The sequence below is a fragment of the Adiantum capillus-veneris genome, chromosome 6 (genome assembly GCF_014529385.1).
Source record: "Adiantum capillus-veneris isolate H3 chromosome 6, ASM1452938v2, whole genome shotgun sequence".
Taxonomy (NCBI): Eukaryota; Viridiplantae; Streptophyta; class Polypodiopsida; order Polypodiales; family Pteridaceae; genus Adiantum; species Adiantum capillus-veneris.
This window is the reverse complement of record NC_140936.1, coordinates 125,183,389-125,210,129: the sequence shown is the minus strand read 5'-3', so window position 1 is coordinate 125,210,129 and position 26,741 is coordinate 125,183,389. Positions and strand designations below refer to the sequence as shown.

General features: G+C 37.9%; 1 protein-coding gene across 1 annotated transcript in view; it reads right to left on the bottom strand.

Moving 5' to 3' along the window:
• The window catches only part of LOC147456224 (uncharacterized), a 49,846-nt gene extending 41,275 nt beyond the window's left edge, over positions 1–8,571 (bottom strand). The window contains exons 1-2 of the mRNA XM_086513829.1: positions 8,481–8,571; positions 242–781 (exon numbers count right to left, since the gene is read on the bottom strand). Coding sequence (XP_086369955.1) covers positions 242–781; positions 8,481–8,571 — 631 coding nt within the window. The remainder of the gene's footprint in view (positions 1–241; positions 782–8,480) is intronic.
• Positions 8,572–26,741: the final 18,170 nt, after the last annotated feature.

Below are 26,741 nucleotides of genomic sequence, written 5' to 3'. Positions count from 1 at the left end.
CAAAGATTTCTTACATCTATACACTTTATCCGCTTGTCCTTTCTCAACAAAACCATGAGGTTGCATTACATAAACTTCCTCAAATATGTCACCATGCAAGAAAGAAGTAACAATGTCTGATTGCTGTACATCCCAACCAAAATGAGCTACCAATGACACATGGGAGAAAAAGTCTCTTCATAATCTATGCCTTTCTGTTGTGCATAACCTTTTGCAACAAGTCGAGCCTTACAAGGATTACCATCCGGCTTGCATTTTAACTTGTAAACCCACTTCGTACCAATGGCCTTTTTTCCGGGAGGAAAATCACATAAAGTCCATGTGTCATTTTCTACAAGTGCATCATATTCTAATTGCATGGCAACCATCCAATTTTTTGAATTTGGTGCTTCATTAAAAGACAGAGGTTCCTCAATATCATGTAAGCTAGACACAACCAAAGCATAACAATTTGATCCATAAGATACATGGTGAGAACTTGAACGAGTACGACTAGACAAAGGTGCATCCAATTTACTGCCATGCAAAGTATGCACCAGCCATTTAGGCATACCTCTAGCCTGCTCATTCTCAGACCTTTCCTCATCAAGTACATCATGTACATCTGCATCAGTAATAGGCTGATTTGTAACATTCTTAAAAATCCCCATAGACTGCACATTTACCTCATTGGAAATTACATTCAAACTTCCTCCACTAAAAAGAGGCCACAAAGTTTCATAAATCTCATGTGAGCTTAGATTATTGTCTCTAGTACATGACAACAAGGACTGAACAGAATCTTCCACAAACAAAATATCCCGTGAGACCAAGATATGTTTCTTTTGTGGATGATACAACCTATAACCTTTTCTTTCAGTACTATAACCAAACAAAAATACATTTGGCAACCTTATCATCCAATTTCTTGCATTGCGTTTGTGGCACCAAAGAATATGCCAAACAGCCAAAAACACACATGTGCTCAATAGAAGGCATTCTATCATGCCATGCTTCATATGGAATCATAGACTACAAAGATTTTGTAGGACACCTTTTTAGTACATAAGTGGCACACATGATGGACTCAAGCCAAAAGAAATGCGGAAAAGCTTGGCTCTTACCATACATCGTGTCATTTCTGTACGTGACCTAGTTTTCCTCTGAGTAACACCATTTTATAAGAGCGTGCAAGGCATTGTACATTGGTTTTTTCTCCCACAACAAGCCAAAAATGCATAAAATTCATGAGACATATACTTCCCCCTTGATCAAAACGGAGGGTGTCCACAATACATTTTGAGACATTTTGAGCCATATCTAGAAATCTCTTGAAGCACATAAAGACTTCGGACTTTGCTTTAAGAGGATATACCCATGCATGCCTAGAGTCCACAAACAACTATGCAAAAACTGCAACTTGCATGTGGCCCTAATTGAACAATCCTTTAGAAACTTTACACGCTGCATCTTACCCAAAATACAGCCTTCACAAACATGTGTGATAGTTGCTTCAAGACGCATCAAAGAAGAAGCCATATCAAATTTTTGCAAACGTACCAAGCTGGAAAAATTGAGATGCCCAAAATGTGTATGACAAAGTTTTGCATCTGAAATAGCCTTAGAATCCACAACTGCATTTGCAAAATTCTACCCACATTTGTCAGATAAATTGAGCTTATATAGCCCACGACATAAAATGTGAGATGCAACAATTTCATCACCAAAACTGAGATCATGTATTGTACGTCTGTCATCCAAAAATTCGACTTCAAGAACAATTCTAGCAAGTGCAGATACATACAAAAAATTCTTCTCGATGCCAAGTACATACAATGCGTTCATAAGTGTGAAAGAACTACCATTTGCAGCAGTAAGCATAATATTTCCAACTCCCTTGAACTTATTTGGCCTTCTTCAATTAGGACACTGCTTGATTAAGTGATCATAATCTTTACAATAATGGCAACACATCTTCTTTGCTATTACCGCCTTTTCTTTGAGCAGTAATAACGGCATGTTCAACTGCACGTTGTGTAGTCTAGTTTTTTTTGGAAAGTGACTCTTGCAACAACAATGTGCATAATGCATCACACGTGACAATTTCACGATTTTCTTGGGTCATGAGTCTCCAAGTACTAATGAAAGTCTGATAAGAATCTAGCAAAGTGTCAAGAAGAATTAGGGAACTGTCAAAAATAACTTCACCTATAGAAATAAGTTGCTCATTGATAATCTGGAAAATATGTATGCTCTTTGATGTGCTTGGTAGTGATTTTACAAAAGCACAAAAGGTTCTTGATGAGCATTATCTTTGGAATGTCATGATCATGGACACATTGATTGCGGCTTCAGAATATCATCACCATGAATGTATTGTTTGAGATATATTTTGTAATAAAGCTATGGAAAAGAGGCTTGGGATACTTTTCAAAGCCCGAAGTTATGCGCTACCAGATGTGAAGGAAAGTTCTTCTTCCAATGTAATTGCCTAATCTTAAAATATGAAGGCCATTTAAGGGCGACCCATGTGAAAGGCCACTCAAGTTGTGAGGTTGAAAATACAATCAAGCTATTAGGTTTAAAAAAGGGAATGACGTGCAGATAAATAATAAATAGAGAGCTACATGCAGTTAAAAAATAGCAGCATTGGCGGACGGAGGCTAGGGGGAGAGATAGCAAACGAGCCTAAAAGCGAGAAAATTTTGGCAGAGAAGTATGTCAACACTGTAAGTAGAGATAATGCAGTAGATGATGTAGCAGTTTGTTACCTTCATGCAATAGTAGGAGATTACTCAGTATCGCACAAGTTTGGGAAGAAAGAATTATGAGGTGAAGCAATCTACAATGGATAAAATAAGCAATATTGAAGAGCAAAATAATACAACAAAGTTTTATAAAGTATTGGAGTATGTTGAGCCAGAAAACTAGAATCACGAGATGACACAACATTTAACTTTGTAGAATGCTGCGTGCTCACTTTTTGACAAGCACATACGTTTTGATGACTACAATCCAGAAGCCTATCTAGAGTGCTATGAGGCTGAATTGGAGCTACATGGAGTATCCAAGGTAAATTACATTCTAAAGTTTGATAGATTTGTAATTACAAACTTTGTTGAGTGAGTTCAAGAGATTTAGTGGAAATGTATTCATAGTTGGAGCTAGCTATTACCCAAGAGCGTTGGGATCCTAGAATGGAAGACGATGAGTTGGATTGTATCAATGTGCCTACTTATGTAGATGTTTACAAATAAATTCCAGCTAAGATTGTTGTAGATGAGTTCTCCTTGAAAACAATAGGTTATTGCAAAATACAAATGATGAAGAAGTGGTAAAGGCAGTTAATGAAAAGCTTGGGATTTCAAACTCTACATATCCAATTATGCTGATGGAGAAAATTGATGATATACACGGTCGTGTGAGGATCTAGATGGCTTAGTTGTACCAAAGAATATGTCTAATGAAGCTCCACAGAGGGACGGTTTACAATAGAGGATTAGAAGGAAGGCAGTTTAGCGTTGTTGTTAAACATTGCAGTTGTATCTACAGAGAAGCATGCAAGTGTATAATTTCAACCTTATACAACTACTTATGGATGAGGGTAATATTAAATCTGATGATTTTGATGTTGATTCAGAGTCCATTTTTGCTCTAGAAGAACTATTTGCAGATATGAATGTTGAGTATTTTCTTTATGAAAGGCATGATTATTCACTTAATGGAGATATTTTTTGTGATCTTGACTTGAAGTGATAGTAAGTAAAATTGAAGAACTCATGTATGCAGAGTATTCAAAGCTTATTGCTATTAGTTTAGAAAGGGTGCAAGAAGATGCGCAACAAAGTAATGCTCTTGTTGACCCAACCTATTTTTATAATGTTCTTACAAGAAAGATTAATGCTCTGTTTGAGATGCATTCTAGATCTTTTGTTTAATGCAGTCAAACGGTATCTGATGGAGAGTAAAAAGGATGGAGAGTGTTTTACCAAACCGATGATTTCGATGCATGTTATAGGTGATGGATACTTGTTTTGATTAGTGTATGAGGATTTTATAGTTTTCTTTGGATCAAGATACAGAGACTTTACACGGTTCCTTGATGATTAAGAAAGATTCAAATCTTGTTGCTCATTGTGGATGATGTTTTAAGTGGGTTTTGTGTTTCATGTGAGGAGGACATCTGAGGCTTGACTTTCATATGCAGATTAAAACAATGAGAAGGAGCAGACGATGGAGAGCCTATATAGATACTAGATGAAGCTCTAGAGGAATTCATGCTTGCCAAAGATGACATGTCTACAGGGTGAAAGCTTGTTAACGTGACATGCATTTTGCTTCTCAGATAGTGCTAGTTAGCATAATTTTGACATATGCTAACTAGTATAATAACACGAGCTAGATCTTGAAGATCTATGATATGTGATATATCAATAGAAAGCTCCTGAAACAAGGAATCCAAATATACAAACTTTGACAAATTTTGATACTATTTGTGAAAATTTTACCGTACGCCCAAGTTTCTTTGAGATGTGCTAACTTGAATATACTATCTATCAAAAAAGGCATGCCATGTTAACATGCTTTTACCCTACAAATTTTTAGGTACTAAACACTAATAGTTACAATCATACAATTTACTCAACAAACTTTATGTAACTCTCAGGCTCTAGAATTATCAATAAAACATACACGCTATTGAGAAAAACTGCTCTTATATCTTAAAACCTAATTTGATGGTTCCTAAATGCTATACTCCAAGTCTTCTTGCTTGTATCCCCGTGAACAATGACACGTAGACTTAAAAGGTTTTCGGAAAGCACTCTCATGTCTTCTAGCATGTAAAACCCCCTCGTAAAAAACGTGGAGAGCATGATAAACCATTGGTTCTCATAAAAAAAAAGGTTTATCTAGAAAAGTTTGCAAAGATCAGACTCACGCACCATGATGATGGTAGATATTAAAAGGAAGACAACACAAGCGCAAGTCGTATAAAGATTCTTGCAGAGAAATTTTCTTTGCATCAGATAAATGATAAGAGTAATTAGAAAAACTTGTAGAAAAATTAGCATGATGCACAAGAAACACGATAAGTGAAACATGTCAAGAGATCAAAAACATGATGTGCATACATAAGGCTTCAACTAAACAAAATATTCAGACAATTTTGGAAGAGAAAAAAGAAAGTTCATTTAGAAGCTTGACTTGCAACCAATTTCTAGAAAACAAATCGTCAAGAATACAACAGTGACTTGATCCAAATTCGCAAGAAGCTTCCCCCAGACAAAACATGCAAGAGAACCTTATAAGTTGTCCATGAAAGGTTCGACCTGTTGATTGCAAGAGGGTAAGTAGGAAAGGGATCTATTATCTTCATTAGAAAGGACTTAAGTCAAGGTACACCATTGGGAACTATAGACCTAATAACGAATCCTTTTGGGACTTGCCTTTGGCTTAACCATTTTTGAGCTACTAGCAAGCTCAACATCAACCGAGCAATGTTAGATCCTCTCCACTAATCTTTGAAATCAACGGTCTCTAAACCACACGTGTGGCTACTTGTGTTACGAGATTGGCCACCCTCCTCTTGCATGTGGTTAACTGCAATTGGGATAGCTGGCTTAATGGTTAATCATGTGTTGTCTATTTAAATTCTACTAACAACAATTAAAAGATGGTTTTTAGATTTGAATTCTGGGATCTGACGAGGAGGCACCGACAAATAATAATTATCTCAGTCATTTTGTTCTAAAATAGTATTTTACATCTCTTAACAATAAGCCACTATGGCTGCTTTGTAAATAGGACAGTGAGAACTTACCCTAAGAGGGTCATGCAATAAGTAGTGTGCTCCACTCATAACTAAAGTGGGACTAAAGTGTAAAAGAGGGCCCTCCAATTTTTAGCATAAAAAATAATATCAAATATCAAATATCAAAATCCACAAGAGGTTCCGTGGATTTTGGGGCTGCAATCCTTAGGCCTTTCTTGTGTAAATTCTCTTAATTTTCCCCTTTCGTCTCTCTTATGCTATGCTGTGTTTCTCTGTGTACTCCATGATTATGTCTCCATCTCTTACACACCTCTTACTGCACTCTTCCCTTGTCAATTCTCTCTCTCTCTCTCTCTCTCTCTCTCTCTCTCTCTCTCTCTCTCTCTCTCTCTCTCTCTCTATCTTGTGTGTGTGTTTGTGCTAACATAGTATAGGTGTTTGTGAGTACTTGGTAATTGGAAGGGATAGTGAAAGGCTGACAAGCAAAGGTGCAAGCAAAATTGGGAATTGGAAGCAAGCAACCGTTCTCCCCATATCCCCTTCCAACTGTGGCATCAGAGCTTTGGTTCGAGTTATTGGCACAAAATTTTCAATTTTGAGAGAATCATTAAATTGGTTGATTAATCGGCAAATTTATTCCACAAATTTTGCTAACTGGCAACCTAATCGGGTATGTGCAAAGCTTATTTCGAGATAAATTGCTAAAGTTGGCAGATTTATGAAGACATGCGGGCGAGCAATCGAGAACGAAGTGATTTTGAGGAACTTTGAGAAAATTTGGTGAATCAATTCAAAATCGAAGAGTCTTGAAGAAGGTTTAGAAGGGGCATATTCAACATCGATAAATATAAGGGAAGAAAAGACAGATCCCGAACCCATGGTAGCGTATTATCATATCTATGTGAATTCATCTAACCACTCAAGCACTCAAAAGGAGAACATAACGACATGAAGAAGGAGATCCGGAGGATCTTATGAAATTGAGTATCGGTTTGAAGGCAAAATAACTTGGAATCCTAGAAGGCAGCAGACAAGAAGCAAACAAAGCCAAGGAGAAGGCTCTCTGTCCGTGGGAACTAGGATCTACTGAGGAGAAAGGGTCTACGTCGACCTTCACCAAAAATGTCACAATCACCCTCAATAGGGGTGCCGAGGACCGCCGGTCACTTTACCTTTCCTCCTCGCGGCCTAAAACGGCACCTGCTCGCCACTGTCGTGCTCGCTAATTGCTCACTGCATGCCAATTTTACTTCACACATTTAGTTCAAAAAGTTGTGCTTTATTTTAACCTTCAAGTTGGCCAGCCACCCATGGATTCGCCAAAAACATCCCCTCTTAAGAGGGTATTCACCCTACTCACGGTTTTGGACGGTTGACGTCACAAGCAGGGCAGCTAGCTAATCCCGAGCCCCTTTGGCCACCTAGCACCAATTGTTGTTCCAAGAGACAATTCGGCCTCCTATCACTCGTGACCTCCGAATAGATTCACACCCAAGGCTATTATTTGGCTATATATATATATATATATATATATATATATATATATATATATATATATATATATATATATACATATCACTACAATTAAAGCTCTCTTAATCTTGCTTTATCCAAGAATCCTCAAGCTACACAAAATTTTGACCATTATCCAATCGGTTGATCAACATAAGGGAGATCGGATGCTAAAACTAAAAACTAAAAAAATAAAAATCTAGTCAACTAGCATTTGAATTATCAACCGATCATCGCTTTCCAACTTGCCATCGTACTCCTTAGCTTGGACTGAACGGCATCAAAAAATCTACGAGCTAAGTACCCATTTATTTTTGCTTATTACTTTATTTTTTAATTCTTAAATGTTACTCTGCATATCACTTTATACATATACACTGATAGCCTTAATTTTAAAAAAACAAAAAAAATTATAAATGAGAAAAAAAAGAAAATAAAAAAGCACGCAATCATGACACACCTTCCATAGGCACCCACAATTACTGAGAAGCTTGCCAATCTGCAACAAGCTCTCATGTATGAACATATGAGAAGGCAAGAGCTTGAAGATAAATTATTACATTCTTCACGCATTGAATTTGCACCAGCATCCAAGCAAAACAAAATTAGCAAAAAAGCCTTCACTTTCAAGGATTTTGATGGCACTAAAGATGCTAGCACTTTTCTAGCATGGGTTAGGCAATTAGATTCCTATTTTCATGATGAAGACTTTCCCGAACATGAAATGGTAAAGTGTGCATCAAATCATCTCACCAGTAGCGCTGCATTGTGGTGGAACGCCACCAAACAGCATGGTAAAAGACCACGTACCTGACATGCATTCATATGCTTTTTTTACCTCAATTTTTTTCCCACACAATATAAAGCGAAAGCACAATGCTAGTGGGATTTAATTCAACACGGTCAAAATGAAGATGTATAGGGCTACATTGATCGTTTTTGAAACTATTTAATTCAATTATTTACAAGCTATTGAACATGTCAATCGCAGGAAATCAAAGCGTAAATATATATCTGGCTTAGCACTGCAAATTGGTGTAGAGGTAGATATGTTTGAACTAGATTCACTATCAAAGGCTATTAATTTGTCCCTTAATGCGGAGAAGAAGAAAGGTGGACAACCCTCTCACATTGAACAAACTGTTAACACTTACCACCGTAACAAGAGAGCTTCTTTCTCTCCTAACTTTGACAGGAACAAACATCAAAGTCGTACCTTTTTCAAGAGACGTAGATTTGATAATTATGCCACGACTTCTCAACCTTATGGCAACAACAACAACACAAAGCAGCGAGGCAGCCAACATTCTTCCAACCAACATCCTACTCAAAACTCTAATGGTAATAAAAAGGTGAAGTGTTTCAAATTTTTTCAGTATGGTCACTATGCAGATAAGTGCTCAAAAGGGCCTGCTAAGAGAAATGGCCAATCTAATGGAGTCACCCCAAAATCCAAGCCAAAAACCCTTCAAAAACAACCGCCCCAACGATGCTACTATTAGTCTCATTGAAGATGCTAATCCCAACGACAATGAAGTGGAAGCTAATTATGGTAAAGGATACGATCTTGAGGATGATCACGATGACAACCCATCTTTAGGTACTCCTATATCTCTTCATACTTTGTTTAAAGTACAAGGCACAATCAAGGGTGAAATTTCCACCATTCTTTTAGATGATGGCAATAGACATGATTTTATTTCTGCACGATTGGCACAAAACTCTCTCTCTCTCGGAAACTTATTCACCTGACAAAGTCAAAACTGTTTTTAATAATCAACGTTTTAATTGCAAAACCCAAGTCATTGTTAAAGTTTGCATTGGTGAATTTACACAAGCATGTACATTTTTGGTAGCACCATTGCATGGTCTTGATATGACTTTGGGAATTCCATTTTGTCATGAATTTGATCTGTTGATTAATTATAAAACATGTACCATAATAATTAAAATTTCTCCATCCAAGCAACACTAGCACATAAAAAATTTCCACTTCTCTCTCACACCCCAAAACCTCATATAACTCTTCATATGATGATTTTCTCTCACAATTGAAGAATTGTTTCATGCATGATCTACCACCTGGAATTCCACCTTCATGTAGACCCTAAGAAAATTGAATCTATTCAATCATGGCCTAGACCCAAAAAATTGCATGAACTTTGTTCTTTTATTGGTCTATGCAGTTATTACAGGAAGTTTGTATATAAATTTGCTTACAAATCTCATTACCTTACTCTCGTGTTAAATAAAAAATCTCCTTATGTATGGTTTGATTTGCAAGACATTTCCTGCAATGCACTCAATAATGCTTTGATAAATGCACCAATGCTGTAGTTACCTGATTTTGATGGACCATTCTATGCCGTAGTCACTGATGCTTGTGGAAAAGGTATCAGTGTACTACTTATGCAAGATAACCATCCACTTGCATTTGAAAGTCGTAAGTTCAAACCATCTGAAGAAAAAATTAGTACATATGACAAAGAGTTGACTATTGTTGTACATGCTTTGAAAATTTGAAAACACTATTTAGTGGGTGTCGATTTAATCATTAAAACAAATCAACAAAGTATCAAGTATATGCTCTCTCAACCCTTAATAGATGATAGATATATTAAGTGGGATGCCTTCATCCAAAGTTTTCAACCCAACACTCAATACCAACTTGGTAAAGAGAATGTTGCAGTTGATGCTTTGAGCCAAAGACCCTCTCTTAATATTCTATCAACTATTACACGAGTACTTCATTTGATTCAATGCCTAACACTTATGCACAAGATGATGGTTTGAAAACCACATGGTTGAATAAAATTGAGAACTCTCTCCACACATTTTTGAAATACACTATTCAAAAAAACTTTCTTTATTTCAAACAAAAATTGTGTGTAACTAAACCTTTTTCCACATTGATCATTAAAGAGTTGCACAAACCATCCTATGCTAGACATAGAGGATTTGCTACTACTTTTCAAAACGTACATTGTGATTTCTATTGGCCTACTATGAAAACTGATGTTAAACAGTATGTTTCAACTTGTTTGATTTGTCAAAAGGTCAAAGCAGCCATGTAGGTAAGAAATTGTAACTTTTACACCCTCTCCCTATTCCTGTAAAAACGTGGGAATATATTTCATTGGATTTTTTTATTAGATTTTCACTCATTGACCGTTTTTATAAACAAACATACTTCATTCCTTGTAAGAAAATACTCACAGCACATCAAGCTGCACTTCTATTTATTAAAGCTATCTTTCCACATCCTGGTTTGTGTAAAGTTATAATCTCTGATCGAGATTCCAAATTTTGTAGTGCTCTTTGGACTACTGTTTTTGAAAATCTTGGAACCATACTTGATTTTACTTCTGCATTCCATCTTGAGTCTAATGGTCAAGTTGAAGTCACTAATTGAACTATCATTGACTTGTTAAAATCTTATGTTTCTTTTAACCCAAGGAATAAGATGATACCTGCATATTCTACAGTTTTCATATAACAACACCACTTACACTACCATAGGTAAATCTCCATTTGAAATTGTGTTTGGTCATTCTCTACCTACTCCTACTTCACGTCTTTCCAATATTGTGCCTGCCACACTGATGATTTTACTGCTAATTTTCATAATATTTATGCAAGTGTGAATTTTACCATTAAACACTCACAAGAACTTTACACTAAGCATGCTAAGAAGAACCGCAAGGCACACCAATTGAAAGAAGGTGATTATGTGATGCTTCGCATTGAAAAATGAAGGATCAGAAGTGTTGATACTAATATTTTTGTAAGACTTGCTCCTCATTCTTATGGTCCTTTCAAAATTTCTTATGTGATTAATGATGTTTCCTTTCATTTAGACCTACCTTCACATTGGCACATTCACAATGATCTCCACATTAGTCTTTTAAGACCTTTCAGAGGACCCCTACCTACACATCACATTTATGAGGATCCACCTTCACTTGTGGACCAAGAAGAACAACTCATCACCACACAAATAGTTGATCATGATACCATCACCACAAAAACTGGCATGGTTTATAATCGCTATCTTTTGACCTTTTAAGGCCACCCTAGAGAGGATGCCAAGTAAATTTTTTCCCTCAACCTTCTAAACCTTCAAAAAGTTTCCGTCAGTCATGGTCCAGTTGTTTCTTTAGTGAGTAACTGAGGACAATTGATATCCCTGATGGGAGGGATGTTACAAGATTGGGCACCCTCCTATTGTATGTGGTTAACTGCAATTGGGATAGCTGGCTTAATGGTTGATTATATGTTGTCTATTTGAATTCTACTAATAGTGAGTGCATAACGGTTTGTAGATTGGAATTCTGGGAGTTGACGAGGAGGCACCGTCAAATAATAACTCTCTCAATCATTTTATTCTAGCATAGTATTTACATATTTTATCAATAAACCACTATGACTGCTTTGTAAATAGGACAATGAGAACTCACCCTAAAAGGGTCATGCAATAAGTAGTGTGTTCCACTCATAGCTAAAGTGGGACTAAAGTATAAAAGAGGGGCCTCCAATTTTTGGCACCAAAAATAATATCAAATATCAAATACCAAACTCCACAAGAGGTGTCATGGAGTTTGGGGTTGCAATCTTTAGGCCTTTCTTGTGTAGATTCTCTTAATATTACCCTTTCCTCTATCTTATGCTATGCTGTGTTTCTTTGTGTACTCCATGATTATGTCTACATCTCTTACACCCCTCTTACACTCTTCCCTTGTCAATTTGTTCTCTTGTGTGTGTGTGTGTGTGTGTGTGTGTGTGTGTGTGTGTCATAGTTTAGGTGTGTGTGAGTACTTGGTAATTGTAAGGGATGGTGAAAAGCTGGCAAGCAAAGGTGCAAGAAAAATTGGGAATTGGAAGCAATCAATTGTTCTCCATATCTCCCCTTCCAACAACTTGAGAGATAATTTTCAAAGTAAAGAAGAGTAGCAAAATTAAGGTTTTTGAGGGTACCAAAGCGCAAAGTAGCATATACATAGCTTTAATTAGCATGGCTAACAAAAATAAAGAGGGAAGATTATAATCTCAAAGATAACAACAAGCAGGAATCTCTCTCTCTCTCTCTCATACACACACACACACACACACACATACACACACATTAAGATCCTACAAAAGTACAAGCACAGGTGTATGTGTGTGTGCATGTGTGTATGAGAGAGAGAGAGAGAGAGAGAGAGAGAGAGAGAGAGAGAGAGAGACTATTCTCCTATACATCATTGTAATACTTCTTAGAGTAGACAATCTCTTGCTTTGGCATCTACGCTCCTCCTCAAAGTCTTCTTTGAGAGAGTAGAGAATGAAAACTTGGTGAGTGTTGCAATAGCATGAAACGGGAATTCAAGATTCGAGATGTCGGCAATTGGTATTGGGCGACTGGCCAAGGTGGTGGCCGGTGGGATTCACATTGCAACCTATATCTTGTCCAATGCCTCCGCTAAAGTAGAGAATGTGCTAGGTCCTTACTCTCATGTCGTCAGCTAGCCTTGTCTGTAAACACCACACGCCCATGGGATTCACATTGCAACCTATATCTTGTCCAATGCCTTTGCTAAAGTGGAGAATGTCCTTGGTCCTTACTCGCATGTCATCAGCTAGCCTTGTAAACACCACACGCCCATGGGCATGGCCCCTTCACCAGTATCTTTGATCCAGAAACCTACCCTAAGATTAATTTTTGTCTTGAGGTTTGTTTTCTATCTGAATCACATATGTGTGGACTCATCTCTAGGTCAAGAAAACACACGTTGGTCATGTCGGTTAAGGCATTAACCTCTCGACCTAGTGGTGTCATCCCAAATGTAGTCGTGACTAGTGCAAGGGTGGGTATCATTAACCTCCTAACCCAATGGTGGTGTATGAACAAGAGTCGTAGGGAGCACGGATGCATGGATGAAGACTCCAAGATGACATGCATGGGGGCTCCTTGGGGTTAGTCCATGAGCTTCTCTACCTTCTCTTTCTCCAATCTCCATTGTACGCAACGCATGAAGAGTTGCTTACACACAACCTTTGCGAGGTGGAGCTACACCAAACTACACGAAGTAAGGCTCATCGGGAGCACTAAGATGAGGGAAAGAAAATGTGTTTCATCTTCGTATTCAAATTCCTCTCCAATATACCTCCGCACAACTACTTGTGGTGCATGCTAAAAAGTTCGCATTGTTTTTAACAAAGCCCATATGAGACCCAACAAGGATCGAAACGTGTTGGCGCTTCGCTTAATACAATCTCATCTTTTGTTCTGCACTTTTTTTGTGCAAAATTCACAATGGTGAGTGGATTATATAAACAGATCCAAAAATTACAGATTCTTGTCATACTCGTGACGAGCCATGACCACATCAAGGATTCTAGATACCTCGGCTAAAGGGGGAGCCACCCCATGACTATGGATGATCCCACATATTCACCTTTGCACTTCCATTCCAGTAGCCCCAAGGGTCCTGATCCACTTTTGAGTTCCTTTGCTTACCAATGGCAATGATCGTTACCCTGGTTTTTTGGACTATCTCCTCAAACTTAGTTGCCTCCACAGAATTCTCAAAAATTCGATTGTTCCTTGCCTTCCTGTGAGGTTCGTGCCCCTTTTTGAGAGGAGCGGAGTAGCTTTGATAGGTCTTCAATCTTGATAAAGAAAAACCAATAGACATTGCCTTAGCTACTACGTAGCCACGGGCATGAACCGTTATTGAAGGATTGGTCCTATCTCGCTATGGCGGAGAGTGACCACCATAACCCTATCTAAAAACTATCTATAATCAATTATGCCTAACAGTATAAATCTTAGAGTGATCAACCTGTGCGCTTTTTTCTCCATGTTTCAGAAGCACAGCCGCCAAGGTTTGTCTCTTTTAAGATTTATGATTTAAAAAAATAATTTCTAGCGTTGGAAAGTTACCCGACTCATCGGGTCCACCCGTCCATAGAAGGATACCGTCGGGGTATCATTATCCCACTTTCCACACCACACTCACCCTTCTTTTGTTATCTAATTACTACCACACTGTTTAATTACTACCATACATGTTCCTTTGCTTTATTTATGATACTGGTTCGTTAAAACAACCCTTCAAATAGTATTACAAACAATAGTCAAACAAGAAGTCGTCCAATTTTAAACGAACAACCCTTGGATTAGGTTCACTCAAGAATCTCTACTGGCGCTATTATGTCCTATCGGTATATACATTATTTATAAAAATCCTTGTCCTCATGAGCGTCCCATACCGCTCGACAAGTACTTGTTGTGCTAATCTGGACGTACTCCTGCCACAGCAACAACGGTGCAAATCTGAACGTCATCCTCACGCCACGGCAAAACAAAACTACAGTATCCAGCAAGGCTAATCTGGGTGTACTCCCACCACAGCATTAGCGGTGCCATCCTGGGCGTCATCTCACGCCTCGGCAACTGTCACATAATGCCAGCGCTAATAAGTAGAGAGACTTGAGAGAAACCATACCGAAGGTTTTGGACAAACATTCTTTCCTATAGCAACCAGTTTAACTAGACATTCTTTCCTACTTGTCAAACATATGCCGAGTTTCTTGGGGTTAAGCCCCTTGGTTTCGGTCTGTGTTTTCTTTTCATAAGGTAAATAATATATTTCTATGGTCTCTCATATGCAATGATGCATAACTTGAAACTGCAATACTAACCTGTACCATAGCTCTGATTGATACAATTGGTGGAGACATAACATGTCGCAGGAGTTCCACCGTTACTTGTACCAGCTTCATGGTCATTAGCGCCTTGTGTTCGAGCACGCTTTGGAGCCATTTTTTTTGTACTACACTTATGTTATACACTTAGAACTTTAAATTGGTCAATTTCCCTAGTAGTCTCCTTGTTTCCAAAGAGAGTCTGTAATTTGAACCCTCGCCAACTCGGATTCACACTTAGTCTTGTTGTTCTATATCTAATTTCTATAAATCAAATATTTGTTAATCTTAATTAATCAAAAATTAAGTGTGTAAACTACGAGTGAAATTTTAGGACTGCATTACTTTTATGCATGACATTTCTAATCCAATTCTAACTTCCATTTCTATACTTCAACTAAATCAATTTTTAGTATTATTCAAAATTCTACTTAATCTAATTGACAATAAAATTGGTCAATGAGAATTTCATAATGTATAATAAGAATATGATGAGTTCTCTTATGTATTAACTTTCAATTTACTATGCATAAGTTAATAGTGAAGATGTATTAACTAGAGAGAGTAGGTATACTTAGAGAGATTAGAGTAAGAGAAAACATACACACACATCTTTTCTAAAGTTAATTGAATCTTACTAATCCATTAGAAAGATTAGAGTAAAAGAGAACACACACACATCCTTTTCTAAAGCTAATTGAATCTCACCAATCTATTAGAGGAATTAGAGTAAGAGATAGCACACACATACACTCATATCCTTCTTAAAACTAATTGAATCTTACTAATCTATTAGAGAAATTAGAGTAAGAGATAGCACACATACATCATTCACACCATTTTAAATAATTTGGGAAAATCCCGTTTCTCAAATTCTAAATGTGTATGCTAGGATTGTGTTATTTAATGATTTCTAAGCTCTAGTTGCCTTTAATTTATATAAATTATCATGATTGTATGAGTTTATTTTAATTTCTCTACTATAAAATTTAAGAATAAACCTCCAATATAGTTTTTGGAAAGAGGATTTGTATGACATCATTGCTTTTCAAAATTCAACAAATGCTTTTAGAAGTAGCTTCTCAAAAAATGAGGTGTCAAAAAAACCAATTGATATGATTTTAAAGCAGCATATAGATTGATTACAGCAATTAAAAAAGATAATATGTAAAGGAAAATACTATTAAACACTCTTGTCATAATTTGGTGACCTTAATCCATGTATAACAAAATACTTGGTCATGGTTTTGTAGCATGCTATCAAGTTTTCAATACACGATAATTTAAACAACATTCAAACTAATATCTCATGGCTATAAGACCATGAGATGCCATCTATTGCACCTATGGCCTTAAGGCCATATGGTGCTCTTTGTAGACATGTCTATGACTTTAATATGTCTCTTTATGACCTCAAGGTCATAGGGTTAGGATTGTTAGCTGGTCCCAACATATAAAGAGGTCCAGTCTCTTAAAGCCATATGTGACTTTATTTATGTGCCACCCTATGTCCATAAGGCTGTAGGTTGTCTTAGGGCCACAAGATGTTGTTTATGCCAATAAGAAACCCTTCTATGCTCTATGTTGGCACACTATGTCCCCAGGCGCACAAGGTGTGCCTCGTATGCTAGTTAGAAACCCTTTATTCTATATGTTGTCACCATATGTCCTTAGACCATAGGGTGCCCTCTGTGCTAGTAAGAAATCCTCTATACTCTGTGTGTGCACCCTATGGACCTAGGGCCACAAGGTACCCTCTATGCTAGTAAGAAATCCTCTACGCTCAATATTGAGACCATGTGGCCCCAAAGCCATAGGATATCCTCTATGGAGTGAGAAAAACCCTCTATGATCTATGTTCACAAACAATTAAAAAATCTAAACAATACTATAGAGTATCCTATGGCCCTAAGACCATAAGATGTCATCTATTGCACCTATAATTCCATTTGGTATTTTATTTACCTATACAAAGTTAGATGAGGCACTTACTTAGATAAACTATCATAATTCTAAATTTGAAATTATTTCTTAACATAAAACTACAATATAAAAACTCCTAATATAAGTTTGTGCCAAAGAATCAATGTTAAGATGAAGATTTTTTACATCAAGAACATGCGTTAAAACTTCACTCAAAGGTTTTAGAGATGGTGTCTCAAAAAAATGAGGTGTTTAAAAACACCATTTGATGTGAATAATACGAATTTTATACATTGATTATGTCAAAATAGTATAAAGTATAAACATAAAGATTACCACCAACTTGACAGTTTCATAAAAATTATGGTCTTCATCGCATGTACAATAAAAGACTAACTAGAAACAATATGATATCTCCAAGATTGAGGGTGTTCAAAAAACACCGTTTTGTAATACTACCAAATGTCAATAAATTCTGATTGTTTGGATCACTTAATAAAGACAATTAATAAGAAGAAAAAGTTAACAATACCATAGAAGCATCAAACAATGAAACCAAAGAACTTGAATGAGAGAAGTCTCCTGACAATAGGATGCACTTCATTAAAAAAACAACTTAAATATGTTTCAAGATATCCCACAACATTCCATCAAGTTTAAATCTTGAAAAGTATACATTGCCAAATACTTGGTAGATGCTATTTAGAATACTTAACTAGTACACTTAAAATGGCCTCCTTCTCTTGAGATTTTGAGTCCTTTGAGACATATAACATTGCATTACATAGTGAGTCTCAGGATCAGGATGGAAAATTACAAAATTTATTATGGTATAATCTCTCTTGTCTTTAGCATTAAACCATCCACATAACCATGGAACAATTTCATCTTTTAAAAAACTTTGAAGCAATTGAGTAGGTTGGTTCCAAAACTTTGGAAAAATCATATAAGTTCCTTGCATATTCCACATCACTCGATATGAACTATGATCAAATATTATAGTGTTGCTCCCATCTAAATAATCAAATAGCTTCCATATGGTCGAAAGATTTTTGTGATAGGATCTTTTGTAACCGATCATGAAATTTGAATTTTGGCAGCACCGGTTATCCATAATCATCTTGAATTTGTGACTTTGTGTAGGAAAACAGGTCTTGATTATGTGTTGAGATTTTCTTAAACGATGGCAGCTCCAAATCCAAACCTCAAAGAACTCAAAGCAAAATCTTAAGAAATACTCTGCATCTGGACGCACCGCATACACCTCATTGTTATCTTCTACAATGCACATGTACTTGGTCCAAGTTGGCCTTGATTGAAGCTCAAATGTTGCAAGAAGCACACCCTCTAAATCCAACATAAGCGTTCTTTTGTCCTGTTTGAAAGATGTTGGTAGATAATGAAACCATTGCTCTTGGTTTGAATGTGATATTTGATGTAATATGAAAGGGAGCTCCTCTATTTTGTGATAATCTAATAGCAAAACATTTTTTCTTAGAAGCCCTGAAATGATTAAAAAAAAAAGTTAATATAGAGATCTTTAGTGTGTTGAAGACCTTAGGGACATAGGGTGCTAATTTGTGGTTACACTTAGTAAGTCTTATGCAAGAACACATGCCAAACTATGACCCTATGGCCTTAGATTCATAGGGTGTTGAGACCATAAAGTGAAATTCCCCCAAGGACATATAGGGCGAGATTTGACCTTATGAGCATGTAGATTGTCCTTGATAGCATAGTGAACTCAAATTTCAAAGCAAACAACTATAAAAGCTTTTTAAAAAAAGAGCATTTGGCACATGAAACTCAGAAGTTACTTATAGTCTTGAAAGACAATTTAAAAAACTATTAATCATTTACATCTTCATATATCTTGAAACCCTAAGCACTCTAACAAAGTCTCTGAGTACATAAAGATCTTTGTAAATGAAAAAATGTTACAAAACATTGCTCCATCATTTCTTGATATAGGGCTATTTGAGATCATACTGAATTTTTAGATGCTTTATATAATTCCTGGCTTCATGTACTTTGATCACAGGCTCCTTGTATCCCAATTTTTCGGCAAGCATGATTGCTTCTGTACCTTTCAAGGCTGATAATGATTTGATATTCTTGAAGAACCTTACTTTTTCTCGATCACGAGCTGAAAGTTTCTTGTCTTGACTTCGAGTGGACATTCCACTAGTGCTAGATGTTGTAACTTTCTCATCGTGAAGAGGACGAGAAACTTCTGGTAGCCTTGCCGTGGAGTAGGTTTTTCCTAGAAAAATTAGATTTCTCTCCTCCCACTCTGCAACAACCTTGTGTATATGGTTATAAAGCTCACGACCTTCAGCAATGGGTGCTTATCCATATAAATGAGACCCTGTAACTGTGCGAATGTCATTAACATGATTGAGAGCTTTGATATATGGTAGCAGCTCCCCAAGGAGGATATTATCCTCCTTATCATCAACATTAAATGATGGTGGAAAACTACAATTCAATGCAGTATTCACACATCCCTTTAATGGTTCATCATCTACAAGAAGCAATCTTCTTGCATCAAGCCCAAATTTTGATGATGCAATAGCCAGCGGTTTGAAAAGTGCTTCTACTCCTGGATTATCTAAGCGAGTGATCCTTGATTCTACGTATGGTTGACATTGGCTTTGCCCCCAGATCATAAAGAATGGAAATTTTTCTTTAGCTTCCTTTTCTAAAATCTTGATGATGTCCACAACATGCATGTCATTAGCAGCTGACCATATCCCTACATTGAAATTGCTAAATAGAGCCTTTAAAAACTCAATGCATCCTGGACGAAGAACAATATGCTCATGTCCAAACTTTAAGCTCTTCATTTTCTTGGACTTTTTCCAGCATCTCCTCAGGAACAATCCACACAAGCTCACTATTATAGTCAGCATTGATTTGTTGGTGGATGGAAGGTCTGACTCACCATGCACTTCGATTTCCAAATCCTGGGGTGCTAAAATATTTGTATTGGATTCTCATTCTAGCGTTGCACATGTTCTGGAACTTCCATTTCCTTCTACTTCCATTGTGGTGTCATGCAATCCAATTCCCAACTCTTGGGCTACTAGAATATTTTCCTTGGATTCTTCTTCTTCCCTTGGACATTTCTGGAACTTTCACTGTCTTCTTCCATTGGATTACTCTTTAAATTTATCTCCAGTCATTGTAGCAGTTGACCTTCAAAGACTTGTAGATTCTTGTCATCTTCGTCAGAAACTATTTGGTTGACATGGAGATTGATAGAATCTTTCTCGTAGGGTCAATGGCATTAGCATCCTCTATACCAACAATCTCAAGTAAAACTTTGTCAGCCGCAATATCTTGTTGAAGGACTCCAAGTTTAAAGAACACCTAATTTTAGATTCCAAAGTATCAACATTTTGATAACTCTTTTTTGTCACACTCTTACAAAAAACTAATCGCAAATAGCAAATTTACTAACTGACAACACATCTACAATGAAAAATTTTTTATGCTCCTTATTGTCTAGAGATTCCTAATCTTTATCTAGCTACATTAGTTCTTTGTCCATGATGGTGGTGCCTAGAAGTATACTTGGAGAAAAATTTATGCCTTTAAGCTCTAGAGCAGAAGCCTCATTTTCTATTGCCATGATCTTCTTGCATTGGATGATTTCCTTGACTAAGTTTCTTATGACCTTCAGGCCATACGGTTCTCTTTGTAGATATCTCTATGACTTTAAGATAATTCAAAATATATCTGTTTATGGCCTCAAGGCCATAGGGTAAGGATTGTTGGGAGGTCTCAACATATAAATAGATATATGGATTCAAATCCATATGGTACTTTATTTATGTGTCACCCTATGGCCCTAAGGCCATGGGTTGTCATAGGGCCACAAGATGTCCTCTATGAGCATTAGTAAGAAACCATATATGCTTTATGTTGGCACCCTATGACCCGAGGGCCACAAGGTCTGCTCTTTATGCTAGTAAGAAACCCTTTATGCTACATGTTATCACTCTATGGCGTTTGGGCCATAGGGTTCCCTATGTGCTAGTAACAAATTCTCTATGCTCTTTGTTTGCACCCTATGGACCTAGGGGCACAAGGTACCCTCTATGATAGTAAGAAATCCTCTATTCTCTATGTTTTCTCCCTATGGACCTAGGGCCACAAGGTAGTCTCTATGCTAGTAAGAAATCCTCTATGCTCAATATTGAAACCCTATGGCCCCAAGGCCATAGGATGTCCTCTATGCTATTAATAAAAACCCTCTACTCTCTATGTTGGCACCCTATGGAGACTTGAGGGCCACAAGGTACCCTTTATAATGCTACTAAGAAACCTTGTATGCTCTAGGGGAGTACCAAATAGCCCCTAGGCCACAAGGTTCGCTCTATGCTAGAAAGAAAACCTCTACGGTCTACATTGGCAACCTACAGCCCTTGGGCCATAGGGTGCTTCAAATGGCTCCTAGGCCACATGGTGCCCTCTATGCTAGAAAGGAAACCTCTGTGCTCTACATTGACACTCTATGGCCCGAAGGCCATAGGGTGCCCCTTACGCCTAGTATGAAACCATTGAAACTCTATATTAGCATCTAAAGACCGTAGGCCACAAGGTGAGCTCTATGCTAGTAAGAAACCATCTAAACTCTGTTGGTAGCCAAAGGCCATAGGATAGCCAAAGAACCCTTTAGGAGCATTCCCCACAAAGATCACCTTATGGCCCCATGGTGATTTAGTGGCCTAGGTGCCCTTCTTAAGACTCTTTTATTTTTGTATCATATGGCCCCAGGGAAATAAGCTATCCTCTATGCTATCAAAAAACCGCTTATGCTCTTTGTTGGAATCATATGGCCCCAAGTCCATAGGGAGACCATAGGGTGCTCTCTATGCTAGCAAGAAACCCTCCATGCTATATATTTGCACCCTATGGCACCAAGGACACAAGGTGTCCTCATTGATAGTAAGAAACCCTCTATGCTCTAAGTTTACACCCCATTTGACTATGTTGACACCCTATGGCCTTGGGGCCATAGGATGCTCCCTAGGGCCACAAGGTTCCCTTCAACCTAGGAAGAGACCCTTTATTCCCTAAATTGGTACTCTTTGGCCTCAGGGTCATAGGGTGCCTTCTATGCTAGTAGGATACATTATATGGTCTAGGTTTCCACTCTATTGCGTAGGGCTAAAAGGTTTGATCTATGAAGAAACCATGTATACTATATGTTGGCAGTGTATGGCCCTAGGAATAGAAGGAAACCCTAGGGCTATAGGGTGTCCTCTATGCTACTATCATATGGTCCAAGGGCCGGATAGTGACCAAGGTATCATGTGTGTCCCAAGGGTAACAAGATGCTAATAAAAATCCCTCTATGCTTTATGTGGGCACCCTATGGCCCCAAGGCCATACGGCGATCTTTATGCTAGTAAAATTCCCTCAATGCACTATGTTTATGTGTATACTTATAAGAAGCCATTTATGCACTATGTTGGCATCTTATGACCCTAGATCCATAAGATGTCCTCTATGGTAAAAGAGAAATTGTACATGGGATATGATGGCATCCTATGGTCCTAGGGCCATAGGGTGTCCTCTATGCTAGCAAAATGTGTAAGTTAATACTCCGAAATTGAAAGAGCTTTTCAGAAAAAAAAAGAAAAAAAAAACCTTCTACTTCCATTGTGGTGTCATGCAATCCAATTCCCAACTCTTGGGCTACTAGAATATTTTCATTAGATTCTTCTTCTTCCCTTGCACATGTTCTGGAACTTTCACTGTCTTCTTCCATTGGATTACTCTTTAAATTTATCTCCAGTCGTTGTAGCAGTTGACCTAAAAAGACTTGTAGATTCTTGTTATCTTCGTCAGAAACTCTTTGGTTGACATGGATATTGATAGAATCTTTCTCAGTAGGGTCAATGGCATTAGCATCCTCTATACCAAAAATCTCGAGTAAAACCTTGTCAGCCGCAATATCTTTTTGAAGGACTGCAAGTTTAAAGAACACATAATTTTAGATTCCAAAGTATCTAGATTTTGATAACTCTTTTTTTCATCACTCTTAGAGAAAACTAATCGCAAATAGCAAATTTACTAACTGACAACACATCTAGCTACATTAGTTCTTTGTCCATGATGGTGGCGCCTAGAAGTATACTTGGAGAAAAATTTATGACTTTAAGCTCTAGAGCAGAAGCCTCATTTTCTATTGCCATGATCTTCTTGCATTGGATGATTTCCTTGACTAAGTTTCTTATGGCCTTCAGGCCATACGGTTCTCTTGGTAGATATCTCTATGACTTTAAGATAATCCAAAATATGTCTGTTTATGGCCTCAAGGCCGTAGGGTTAGGATTGTTGGGAGGTCTCAACATATAAATAGATATATGGCTTCAAAGCCATATGGTACTTTATTTATGTGTCACCCTATGGCCCCAAGGCCATGGGTTGTCATAGGGCCACAAGATGCCCTCTATGAGCACTAGTAAGAAACCATATATGCTTTATGTTGGCACCCTATGACCCGAGGGCCACAAGGTCTACCTCTTATGCTAGTAAGAAACCCTTTATGCTACATGTTGTCACTTTATGGCCTTTGGGCCATAGGGAGGCCTCTGTGCTAGTAACAAATCCTCTATGCTCTATGTTTGCACCCTATGGACCTAGGGCCACAAGGTACCCTGTATGATAGTAAGAAATCCTCTATTCTCTATGTTTGCACCCTATGGACCTAGGGCCACAAGGTAGCCTCTATGCTAGTAAGAAATCCTCTATGCTCAATATTGCAACCCTATGGCCCCAAGGCCATAGGATGTCCTCTATGCTAGTAAGAAAAACCCTCTACGCTCTATGTTGGCACCCTATGGAGATTTGAGGGCCACAAGGTACCCTTTATAATGCTACTAAGAAACCTTGTCTACATTGGCAACCTACAGCCCTCGGGCCATAGGGTGCATCAAATGGCTCCTAGGCCACATGGTACCCTCTATGCTAGAAAGGAAACCTCTGCGCTCTACATTGACACTCTATGGCCTCAAGGCCATAGGGTGCCCCTTACGCCTAGTATGAAACCATTGAAACTCTATATTAGAATCTAAAGACCGTAGGCCACAATGTGAGCTCTATGTTAGTAAGAAACCATCTAAACTCTATCTTGGTAACCTATGGCCCAAAGGCCATAGGATAGCCAAGGAACCCTTTAGGATCATTCCCCACAAAGACCACCTTATGGCCCCATTGTGATTTAGTGGCCTAGGTTCCCTTCTTAAGACTCTTTTATTTTTGTATCATATGGCCCCAGGGAAATAAGCTATCCTCTATGCTATCAAAAAACCGTTTATGCTATTTGTCGAAATCATATGGCCCCAAGGCCATAGGGTGCTCTCTATGCTAGCAAGAAACCCTCCATGCTATATGTTTGCACCCTATGGCACCAAGGACACAGGGTGTCCTCCATGATAGTAAGAAACCCTCTATGCTCTAAGTTTGACTATGTTGACACCCTATGGCCCTGGGGCCATAGGGTGCTCCCTAGGGCCACAAGGTGCCCTTCAACTTAGGAAGAGACCCTTTATGCCCTAAATTGGTACTCTTTGGCCTCAGGGTCATAGGGTGCCTTCTATGCTAGTAGGATACATTATATGGTCTAGGTTTCCACTCTATAGTGTAGGACTAAAAGGTTTGCTCTATGAAGAAACCATGTATACTATATGTTGGCAGTGTATGGCGCTAGGGATAGAAGGAAACCCTAGGGCTATAGGGTTTCCTCTATGCTACTATCATATGGTCCAAGGGCTAGATAGTGACCAAGGTATCATCTGTGTGAGAATTCTCTACTATATATACAAAAACCACTTTATGGCACATTGCGTCCAAGGGAAACAAGGTGCTAATGAAAATCCCTCTATGGTCTATGTTGGCACCCTATGGTCCCAAGGCCATAGGGCGGTCTTTATGCTAGTAAAATTCCCTCTATGCACTATTTTTACGTGTATACTTATAAGAAGCCATTTATGCACTATGTTGGCGTCTTATGACCCTAGATCCATAAGATGTCCTCTATGGTAAAAGAGAAATTGTACATGGGATATGATGGCATCCTATGGTCCTAGGGCCATAGGGTGTCCTCTATGCTAGAAAAATGTGTAAGCTAAAAAAATGCGATAAATATGCAACACGATATACAAAATTGAATCATTATCATACATCATACATTTGTTGCTTTACCACACAGTTGAAGGGATCTTTGCCTTCAAATATCATTATAACATTCAAACATTTAAATCAAAATTTCAAGTACTTTAATTCACAAATGCATTGATCTGTTGGTGGATGGAAGGTCCGGCTCACCATGCACTTTGATTTACAAATCCTGAGGGGCAAAAGTATTTGTGCTGGATTCTCCTTATGACATTGCACATGTTTTGGAACTTGCATTGCCTTCTACTTCCAATTTACAAACTTAAACAATGGTTATACATTATACAATCATTTCTTTGCAATAAACCTTGATACAATGTTCCGATTGCTACATGACAAGCTAAAAAATTCTACTAGTCCTAGCTTCTCTCTATTGAAAAAAATTCAAGATATAAATTCCAATTCTCTGCATCATCTAGAAGAGAAACCAAATCATAGTTTGGAACAAAATACTCGCACTTTATATAAAATCTTGTTACAATCAAAGAACGAGATCTTCACATAATCCAAAGGACAAATGCTTCAATAACCATTTATACTCGATGTTTACTATCTAAGCAAATAGTTGGCATTTACACAGATGTTGAATATATGTTTAATCTAGTTAGTTGCAATACAAAGAAAATTATTTCAAAGCAAATATGTTTAATCTAGTTAGTTGCAATACAAAGATAATTATTTCAAACGCTTACACCATCAATTCACAATAGAAGAACTTACACCCAACAAAAAATGACCATACATCAATTGTTCAAACTCTCATTTTGAAATTTTGAGGACTAAATACTTTTTAGTTTTTTCTAGCTTATTTAATTCTCAATATAATATTAAACCTTAATCACAAGATAAGAAATATATTTCCCTAACGTATATGGACACAAGATATAAGGCCAATGAAAAATGTTCTTGAAACACTTAAAAGAGTCTTTAGGTGACCTAGAATAACCAACCTATGGTCTAAAGGCCATAGGGTAGAGAGACGGGATAGTGTAGAGAGAGAGAGAGAGAGAGAGAGAGAGAGAGAGAGTCTGTGTGTGTGTGGGCTTCTGTTCCTTCCACTGTGGCGCTACCCCAACCATGTCTCCCCTCTTCAGTGTAGGCCCACACCGGCAATAGGCATGTAGGCCAATTGAGGTGTACTTCAGAAGCACACAAACTGCTTTGAGAGCTTCCCATCTGGGACATTTTCTATTGGATTGTGCTAATTGCAGGATATGTCAACAAGAGCACGGCCAAGATGATCTGGGTTGTTTGTAGCAGATTCAAAGCGAAGGCATCTCTCCATATGCAATCACCTATGCTTGGATCTTGAAGGCACGTGGCGCGATGATTAGTCAGAGGCTATTGAAAAAGATGTCATTCTTGGGAATTGCTCGGTATTGTTGGTCAGGGGCAGTCGAAAGAGGACGTCGTGCTTCGGAATGCCTTGGTTGACATGTACACAAAATGTGGTGCTTATAGGAGCTTCCTGTCTAGAATGTCTTCTCTTGGAGAGCTTCCTATCTGGGAGGTTGCTATTCGAATGCACTGATTGCAAGATATGTCAACAAAGGCATGAGAAGGAAGATCTGGGTTCTGTGTAGTAGCAGATGCAAAAGTGAGGGCATCTCTCCATATGCAATGAACTATGCTTGGATCTTGAAGGCATGTGGTGCTGATTTGGGCAAAAGAATTCACA